This window comes from Microcebus murinus, chromosome 1 (genome assembly GCF_040939455.1).
Source record: "Microcebus murinus isolate Inina chromosome 1, M.murinus_Inina_mat1.0, whole genome shotgun sequence".
NCBI classification, from domain to species: Eukaryota; Metazoa; Chordata; class Mammalia; order Primates; family Cheirogaleidae; genus Microcebus; species Microcebus murinus.
This window is the reverse complement of record NC_134104.1, coordinates 116,020,658-116,031,073: the sequence shown is the minus strand read 5'-3', so window position 1 is coordinate 116,031,073 and position 10,416 is coordinate 116,020,658. Positions and strand designations below refer to the sequence as shown.

At 43.1% G+C, this 10,416-nt stretch overlaps 1 protein-coding gene across 1 annotated transcript in view; it reads left to right on the top strand.

Moving 5' to 3' along the window:
- Positions 1 to 3,115: 3,115 nt before the first annotated feature.
- Positions 3,116 to 10,416, top strand: part of SLC25A36 (solute carrier family 25 member 36) — a 38,320-nt gene continuing 31,019 nt past the window's right edge. Inside the window, exon 1 of the mRNA XM_012762300.2 lies at positions 3,116 to 3,389. Within this exon, the coding sequence (XP_012617754.1) occupies positions 3,349 to 3,389 (41 nt within the window). The 5' untranslated portion in view covers positions 3,116 to 3,348. The remainder of the gene's footprint in view (positions 3,390 to 10,416) is intronic.

The following is a 10,416-nucleotide window of genomic DNA, read 5'->3' as shown; positions in this document are numbered from 1 at the left end:
CCACCCCAGCTAGAGTACAGTGACATCATCATAGCTCACAGCAATCTCAAACTCCTAGGCTCAAGAAATCCTCCTGCCTCAGCCTTCCAGAGTTCTAGGATTATAGGCATGAGCCACCTTGCCCAGTCCAGAGGTTCCAATTTTTATTTCAACTTTTTGTTTTTGTCAAATTTTTGCCTTCTAATGGCAGCTATTACTTAATCAACTGAAGCTCTGGAGTCAGACAGACTGTATTCAAATCCAGGCTCCTTCAGGATAAAGTTCGTAGTCTTGGGCAAGTCACTTAATTTTTCTAAGTCTCAGGCCAGGCATGGTGGCTCACACCTAAAATCCCAGCATTTTGGGAGGCTGAGGCAAGAGGATCCCTTGAGGCCAGGAGTAATGTTAGAGGCCAGGTGTGGTGACTCATGCCTATAATCCCAGCAATTTGGGAGACTGAGGCAAGGGGATTGCTTGAGTGCAGGAGTTTGAGGCTTCAGTGAGTTATGATTGTGACACTGCAGTCCAGCCTTGGTGACAGAGTGAGACCCTGTGTCAGAAAAAAGAAAAAAAATGGTATGAAGCACTTAGCTCAGAACCTGGCACATTAGTAAGTGCTCAAGAAATATCAGCTGCCGTTTTTGTTATTAAAAATATGTCAAAAAGTTCATGGAGAATGAGTATTATGAAAAAACTATGCATAAATTTTGAAATTTTTTTTTGCACCAAAATGAATTTGTACTAACATGTCTCAACAGGATCTAGTTTGAGTCACTAAGAAAGATAAGGCATCAGTTTTAAAAAAATAGCCCCTATCAGAGCAACATGAATTCTGCTAAAATTGAAGCAAAAACAAATGTCAAATTTATGGTGAAGCTTGGGTGGAAGAATGGCGAAACCATTGATGCTTTATGAAAAGTTTATGGGGACAATGTCTCAAAGACATCATCAGTTTACAAATACATAACTTGTTTTAAGAAGGGACCAGGTGATGTTGAAGAGGAAGCCTACATAGGCAAACCATCCACATCAATTTGCAAGGAAAAAATTAATTTCATTCATGTCCTAGTTGAAGAGGAATAATAATTAACAACATAAGCAATAGCCAACACCATAGACATCTCAATTGGTTCAGCTTACACAAGTCTGACTGAAAATTAAAGTTAGGCAAACTTTCTACTGGATAGGTGCCAAAACCACTGTGCCCAGATCAGCTTCTGACAAGAGCAGAGTTTTCAATGGAAATTTTAAACAATGCTGAAGCATTTCTTTGAAGAAGTGTATAAAATATAATCCGGAAGCCAGAGAACAGTCAAAGCAATGGCTACCAAGGGTGGAAATGGTCCAGTCAAAGCAAAACAGACTGGTCAAGAGCAAAGGTCATGCATGATAATAGTTTTTGGGATGCTCAAAGTATTTTGCTTGTTGACTTTCTGTAGGGCCAAAGAACAATAACATATGTTTATTGTGAGAGTGTTTTGAGAAAGTTAGCCACAGCTTTATCAGAAAAACACCCAGAAAAGCTGCAACAAAGAGTCCATCATGACAATGCTCATTTCTTTCATCAAACAAGAGCAATTTTATGAGAGTTTTGATGAGAAAAGCATTAGGCAGTCACCTTACAGTCCTGATTTGGCAATTTCTGACTTCTTTTTGTTTCCTGATCTTAAAAAGTCCATAAAAGGTATCCATTTTTCTTTAGTTAATATTGCAAAAGAGACTGTATTGACATGGTTAAATTCCCAGGACCCTCAGTTCTTTATGGATAGACTAAATTGTGGGTATCACAAGAGTGTCTTGAACTTGATGGAACTAATGTTTAGAAATGAAATTTACATTTTTGTCTTTAAATTTAATTTTTACATGAACTTTTTGAAGTCCCTTCATATAAGGCAATAAAATAACAATAACAATGATAATAATAATTATAGCCAGTACTTACATAGCACTGCTGTAGGTGCTTTACTCATATGTTAACACATCTGATTCTCACAACTACCTTTTGAGGTGAGTACTCTTTTCCCCTTTGTATAAATGAACAGTTACCATGGGGTGGATGAACACTTGCTAGTGGGATGCAGTCTGTACATTTTGTACAGGAATTTAAGAGCAAGTAAAGAGCATAAAGAGCTAAGGCAATCAGGGGAAACTTCATGAAGGAAGTGTCCCTGGAAGGAAAGGAAGGTGAGGTCTGGATAATTTGCACGGGTGGGAAAGGGCAATGAGGACCTTGCAGGTATTAATATAAAGGAAGTTATGTGAGCAGATATGTTGAAATATTAAAATTTGCTCAGTCTGGGAGATAAGCATAAGGATATCTGTTATATTACTTTCTGGACTTTTCTGTATCTTAGAAATAATTACTAATTAATAAAAATTAAAAATGTTTAATCACCGTTTTCTGGAAAAATAAAACATTTTCTTTCCCTTAATTTTTGACCTTTCCATGTACACATGTAAGAAACATTTGCTGATCGGTAGAATGAGTAAATGCCAGTTTGCCTTATCCTTTCTAAAATAAACCTTAGTGTTTTAATTCTATTCACTTTTTTTACTTATTACACTTTGGAGATGTTTTGGCCATATAAATTCACCTGAACCCTTGTCATGATTTCATAATATTGCATAGTATGAATGTTCTATGATTTATTTCTTCATTCCCCCATTAGCCCAATTTTCTGCAACTACAAGCATTGTTCCTAATACTGTGTGTGATTCTGCAAGCCGAGTATCCTTGTGCCAGCCCTTCCATGCATTGTTCAAGTGTTACTCTGGGATAGACACTAGGAAGCAGAATCGCTGGGTCATAAGTCCAATTTTTTCAAAGTAAATTCGCACGTGAACCCGGAACCCAGGCAGTTTCTCCCAGTTACCCAGCCAGGCGCGCGCTGCCCAGATCCGCGCGCCCGCAGGCAGCGGACAGGTTAGGTGCGAGGGCGCAGCGCAATGACCTACTACCCTCTGGGCACGCGCTCGGGCCCCGCCTCGCGGCCCCTTTCATTGAAAAACCCCTACGCGATCACGTGAAAGAGCCGTGCAGGCCGCGTGACGTCACCAAGGTCGGACCAATGGGAGCCTCTGTTTATGTCGAGGTTATCAAATATGCAGGGCTCTCCCCGCCCACCCCCCCGCCGACGCCTGGGCGCTCTCGGGCTCGGGTCTGGGGCGCCGCGGTAGAGCAGGCGGCTGCGCGGCTGGAGCGCCGCGGGGAGGGCTGCGTCGGTTGCTTTCTGCAGCCGCGTCTCCGCCTGCTCCCCTCGCCGTCCCCGGGGCGTTGTGCGTCTCCAGTCTGGGATCCAAGCCGCCGGCCACAGCGGCCGGCCGGATCCGCGTCCCGCCTCAGCGCCCGGAGGACATGCTGGAGAGAGAATGAGCCAGAGAGACACGCTGGTGCATCTGTTTGCCGGGGGGTACGGTCCCTGCGCGCGTGCGGCCTGGGGCCCAGGGTGCTGGGGGGCTCCCGTCGGGCGCGCGAAGGAGCGGGGTCCGGGCGGGGAGGGCGAGCAGCCTCGGGCCCGCAGGGTGAGGGCGTGAGGCCCAGCCCGGGGGCGGGGAGGGGCTCCAGCTCGGGGGAGCAATGGCGTGAGGCCCGGGCCCGGGGTGAGCGGGGGAGGTTCGCGCGAGGAGGGTTGGGGGAATGAAGCCCGGCCGGGGCGTGAGGCTGCGGGCCCGCGGAGCCGGGGTGAGGCGGGGGCCGGATCCGCGCGCCTGAGCGGCGGGCGGGGCTCGGGTCGACGCCAGACTTCGGGGCCCCCGCGGGAGCGGGCCACACGCCGCAGTCCGGCGGTATCCGGGATGCGGGCCGCCGTTCGGGGCCCAGGTCCGAGCCTCGCGTAGCTTGCCTGGCCCGGGGGGGACGGGACGGGAAGTGTGGAGGCCGAGGACAAAATGGGCGCCGGGCCTCCTCCGCCTGCGGTCCTTGCCGCGCGGGCTGGGGCCTCGTCACGTCACTCATGCCCCACCTCGGACCTCGGGCGGCTGATTTCCGGGCCCGGCTCAGGGGCGTTTGGGCACCAGTGGGAAGGGCTTTGATTTTGCTCTCGCTCGTAGTTGCTGTAAGTTGTTTCTAGTTTCTAGCTCGTGGAAAATTTCCTGCCCGAGCCTTTTCAGGTTGTGAGATGTGCAAAGCGGCAATGCCTTTGGGGTCAGATTCTTTTCATGAAAACCAGCCCTCTTGCACATCCCGCTGCATTTCTGTTGCTTAGAGGAGAAAGTGGGGATGGAGAGAGGTCAAATTCTTTGACGATAGTTACTGTGTGTGTACAAAATTAGGGCTAAGCCTAAAAGTCTTCATTCCCTGGCTGCCAGCGTGAGTGCTACAGCTATTTTGCAGAGCTAATTTAGTCTCCTTTTTAGATTTATTCTTTCCAAGTTATTTGGAGTATCATAGCAATATTAAGAGCTAATTTGTAGGATTATGGAGTTTTTATATCAAAAATGGCTATATCGAATTATGCTGAGGCAAACCAACATGTCCTTAAACCACTCCAGTTTATTTTTAGATCAACCACTTTAAAAATGTTAAATACATATGCAGTTCTTTTCACGGTGTCTTGCTTTGATTTGGGACATACGGACTCTATTGCCAACGATGATATTACTTAGGTTGGGACATTCATTCAACAAACAAACATTATAAACACCAGTTGCTGGCCAGCCACTATTCTGGCATAAAAACAGTATTTTCTACTAATCTGTGAGGTCCAGTTTGGGCAATGTTTGCTTTCCATATTTCTGAAATGTTTACTACCAATAAGGCAAATTAAATCATTTTTTAAAAATCCAGTAGCTGTATAGTTGATCTTGAAAAGTTAAGGTGTCTTGACATGCAAATAATTGAATTCCCTCGTGTGATTAAATCTATGGCAACAGCTGAAAGTTAGGAGCCCACACATCTAATCTGGCCACTGTTTTAATTTGGGTGAAAAGTGGACAAACCCTTTGGTTTTATTTGCTTCATCTGTAAAATTAGGAGGTTATACTCTGATTTCTAATGCCCTTCTTTAGCTCCTAACATTTCTATTACTCTACATTCAGAATTCATATATCAAGTTTTGTTAAAACTAGGGCACACATATTTGAAATAACTTAGCTTGATTGCACTAACTTCCGAGTTTGAATTAGGATCATCACTTTATTATTAATACATGTAAATTTAGGCTGTTCTGGTTAGCTTTTTCTTTAAGAACAGGAAGGGAGGGTTTTTGTAGCATCTAAACATAGACCAGAAGCTCCCCCCCCAAAAAGGTTTAGAATATTAAATGAGATACTGATATGTAGGATCTGGTACAAGATAGGTGTTCAGCTGTGTCAATTCCCTTTCTTTGTATCTCATCTTGATTTTATTTTTATATGTGGTTGCATAAGTAATTTTGCTAAAACATGCCTTATCTTTTTATTTATGTTTTGAGACAAGAGTCTTGCTCTGTTGCCCAAGCTAGAGTGCAGTGGTGTCATCATAGCTCACTGTAACCGAAAATTCCTGGACTCAAGCAATCCTCCTGCCTCAGCCTCCCTACTAGCTGGGACTACAGGTCCATGCCACCATGCCTGGCTAATTTTTCTTCTTTTGGCAGAGACTGGGTTTTGTTATGTTGCCCAGGTTGGTTTAGAACTCCTGGCTTCAAGCTATCCTCTTTCCTGGACCTCCGAAAGTACTGGGATTATAGATGTGAGCCACTGAGCCTGGTTCTAGCAGCCATTTTTAGAATGTTCTTAATAAAATACAAAAATTTATTTTTTATCCTGAAACAATTTTGTAAATTGAAAGTTATGAAATTTATTCTTTACTTGAATAATAACCACATAGGGAAAGAGAGAGTAATCTCTCCATAGGCTGTTGTGCCTGGGCTATTTCACGTATATTTGTTGTTTGGATTAAGTGTAGTACATTTTAAAAGAACCAAGAGTAACCTTTTACAGTGGCATCTAATATTAAGTAAGGGTTTTTGGAATATGGAGCCTTTTGGCTGTTTTCCTGATGAATAAAATTTTATATATTAAAGTATATATCAGAATCTCAGATTTTTAGTAGCCTAGTATCTGCATTGTTAAAGCAGGAACGTTTGAAACATACCAGCACTGGACCTTGGTTCTGGGTGATGTACTCACATGCGTAACTCGTGCTTTAAGACACCCTTTGGTCCCATTGTGCTTTTTTTTTTTTTCTGTTTATAAATACGATTTATTGTGCCATGTTTTCACATTACAAGTTGAATTATTTTCTAGCTTTTATTAGTGTTTTCTTATTGTGGTAAAAACATAAAATTTACCATTTTAAAGTGTAGAGTTTAGTGGCATTAAGTACAATCACAGTGTTGTGCAGTCATCACCACTGTCCATTTCCAAAACTTTACCAAAGGGATAAAAACTTTTAGAAAGGTTAATAATTAGAAGTAAATAGGTTGGACAGGAGAGTCAGGCAGCCGGTGGCCTCCCATTATGCTTTTGCCAGAGTTAATATTCAGAGTTTGTAAGGTCATTGGTTAGGTTAATTGAGTTACAGAGGCATATCATAACAGCCTACAAAAAGGATGTAAATATGATTAAATTGTAGCTGTTCCCGTCTATGTAAAGAGATATAAGCAATATGAAATGCATTTTTAAATACTTTTAGGGAATTGTACCTTGTCTTATGTGAGCTGCGTATATCTACCAGGAGGCAGTTCATTTATTTTTTTCTATTTGAAGAAGAGATTGTTTCAGATGGGAGCTATAAACCATCAAACTTTACATGGATGAATTTTTTCTTTGTAGCTTCTATGGCAGTGAAAGAACTTAATATATGTAGTAATATTGCAGATTATCTAAGATTATTTTTGTATCCTGTAATTAATTCATTTCACTTATTAAGTCATATATTTACTAATTCAGTAAGAAACTCCCATTTTGTATAATATTTGTTAAATTATTTCACCTACTTCCTTGTAAGATCAGGGCAGAAGTGCAATACTTAAGGATGTTTATTTCCACTTTGTCATTTTTTATTAGTACCTTATCCTTAATTTTTACCACATTTCCTTCTCTGGCTTAGCCCTTTTGGGCTGCTATAACAAAACACCATAAACTGGGTGGCTTATAAACAACAAACATTTATTTACCACAGTTGTGGAGGCTGAGAAGTTTAAGATTAAGGTACAGGCAGCTTCTGTCTGGTGAGGGTCTGCTTCCTTGTAGATGAAGGACACTTTCTTGCTGTATCCTCGCTGAGTAGAAGGGGCTAGCTAGCTCTCTGGGTCTCTTTTATAAGGGCACTAATAATGCATTTATTAGTTCTTCGTTCTTGTGACCTAATCATCTCCCATGGCCCTGCCTCCTAATACTATCTCCTTGGGTTGAGGAGTAGGATTTCATCATAATGAATTTTGGGCAAGACAAACATTCAGATATTCCCTTTTTTTTTCCTTTCTGAAAATGCATTCTGTCATTCTTACTAGTAAGTTATAAAACCAAGGGGTGTTGCTTATCCCTCCTTAAGTTTGGCTAACATTTTTTAAAAATCTGCTCTTTAGTGATTGATATTTCTTAATTTAATGCCCTAGTTAGTAAATTACAGTAGAGTATTACCTGCAGGCAGAAAAATGGCAAAATATTTTAACCTATATATTTTGCTTTGCTTTATAAAGATATAGACTTTATTTGTCTGATGAAAGAGGTTTGCTTAAAGTTAACAAAAATGAATTTTGTAGTACCTTTTAAAATATACTCAGGACTGCTTCCTTCCTCTCTTGCCAGTCCACCTGTCTTCCTCCGCTGGCCCCCTCCCCGCAGGGAAGACGCCCCAAGTGGTGGTCAGTCTCGGGAGGTGGACTTGGGTCTGGCAGCTGGAAATTGGCGCCGTCTGGGCGCCTTGTTCCTTTCCTCTCGTAGATTCGCCCGATCCTGGCGGGGGTGCGGGGGGGGGGGGGGCGACCTGCCTGTTGGGCCCCATTCTCTGAAGCAGCCTCGGAAAGCTAGAAAGCCGGCCTCCTTACCCCGCCTCCCAGAACGACCCCAGCAGGGCCATCCCCTTTGCTGCTGGCCTTGACCCGCACCCATCTCACCCTGGTTGCCGCTGCTTGCAGCTTCCTGGCCCCTCTGGCCCCTGTCAGTAACACTAGGGGCAGAGAGAGGCTCATCATCTTCCATACACCGCCCCCCATTTGTGAGAGATGCGGGTGGGGGCCAGCGTCTCCTTGCTTGGATTTCACGCAGCTAGTTGTTTATTCCACTATCTAGCCTCGAATAAATAAATAAATAAAATATACTCACATCAGTATTGTGGACCTCATCAGAAAATATTTTGTCCATTTATAAATTACCTTGCCTGTTAAAAACAAGTTTCCTGGTCCATACATCCTAAAAAGGTTAACATCTAGGACAAATGTCTAACAATCACAACCTTGGAGTCCTGGTTCATTCACATGACCCACCATTTGCTTAGCAGAATCCTGAGGTGCCTTAGGTTTTTCCTAGGTATGGTTAGGAAAAGTCCTTTAAAGCCAGGGGGAGCTGGATCTAGTTGTTCAGTAGCTTGGGGCTATCCAGCTGTTGGGGTTTCATGCCTGTGCACCTGACCTAGGGATTCATGACTCTGGGCATCATGGCTGACATTGATCTGCTTGCTATTCATGTTTATAGTGAGCAGTTTCTCTTTGTCCTTTACTTCTCATCTTCCCACCCCCAACTTCTTATTCCTATGCTGCTGTAATTTGTGTGGGAGAGCACTTTGAGGCACTCAACAGAGGCCTTGCTCCTTCTTGCAAGACCAGTTTGCACAGGGTTTTTTGTTTTAAGCGATAGTGTCTTTGATGCCCAGGCTGTAACATGAGTTTCTGGCTTAAGATCCTTCCACCCCAGCCTCCCAAATAGCTGAGCTTACAGGTGTGAGCTGGGCCCAGCTTGTTTTGATTTTTTAAAAACCAGTTTCTTGGTTACACTGCCTAGCTTATAAGAAAAACAAAACAAAACACTCTAAGTATCTTTTTTTTTTTGAGACAGAGTCTTACTTTGTTGCCCAGGCCAGAGTGCCATGGCATCAGCCTCGCTCACAGCAACCTCAAACTCCTGGGCTCAAGCGATCCTCCTGCCTCAGCCTCCTAGCGATCCTCCTGCCTCAGCCTCCTGAGTAGCTGGTACTACAGGCATGTGCCATCATGCCCGGCTAATTTTTTCTATAAATATTAGTTGGCCAATTAATTTCTTTCTATTTATAGTAGAGACGAGGTCTCGCTCTTGCTCAGGCTGGTTTCGAACTCCTGAGCTCGAGCAATCCACCAGCCTCGGCCTCCCAGAGTGCTAGGATTATGGGTGTGAGCCACCATGCCCGGCCTCTAAGTATCTTTTTGCCACTCCTTTACTCTTTGCCACTCCTTTACTAGAAGTCTGTAAAGGCCCTTAAGTAGCTAGATCCCTGGCATGCCAGAGTTTTTATTCTGTGCAATAAGTAGAAGCAACACTTTAAAGTTTTCAGTTACACTCTCAAAATCTTGATTTCATTAGTATCTGCAGTGTAACCGTAGGCAAAAAAATGTGTCTGCATTCCATGAATTCCTGAGATGATGTGATTAATTTACTGTACAGTCTGGCAAACACCATGAAAATAGAATAATTTTAAAAAGTCCTTTCTCAACATGGATGAAGCAGAGCAAAAAGAAAAATGTCTTATAAAGCTGTTTAGTGATAGCCATAACCATGTTAAACAGTTCTTAAATATTCTATAAAAATCAGTGCAAAGATAAATTATCCGACTTACTGAGCAACCTTGGCCTTCTCATATTTTTAAGATATATGACATTTGCCTGGAACACTTTCTGAATGAGCATTGATCAAGGTAGTTTCACTAAGAACATACAGTTTATGAAGAACATACAGAACAGTTATTTCTAATGTGGATATACCAAGGGTAGAGTGACATTTAATAGTTTTACTAGATTCATAACCTCGAAACTGTCCTTTCTTTTTTTTTTTTTTTTTTTTTTTTTGAGACAGAGTCTCACTTTGTTGCCCAGGCTAGAGTGAGTGCCGTGGCGTCAGCCTAGCTCATAGCAACCTCAAACTCCTGGGCTCGAGTGATCCTTCTGCCTCAGCCTCCCGGGTAGCTGGGACTACAGGCATGCGCCACCATGCCCGGCTAATTTTTATATATATATATCAGTTGGCCAATTAATTTCTTTCTATTTATAGTAGAGACGGGGTCTCGCTCTTGCTCAGGCTGGTTTTGAACTCCTGACCTTGAGCAATCCGCCCGCCTCGGCCTCCCAAGAGCTAGGATTACAGGCGTGAGCCACAGCGCCCGGCCGAAACTGTCCTTTCTAAACTCTGAAGAGTTTTGATCAGAGGAATGACTTGATCTGACTTTAAAAGTTTTTATTTTATTGTTTAGAGACAGTCCTAGTCTGTTTTCCCAGGCTAGAGTGCAGTGGCACAGTCATAGCTTATGGTAACCTCCAACTCTTT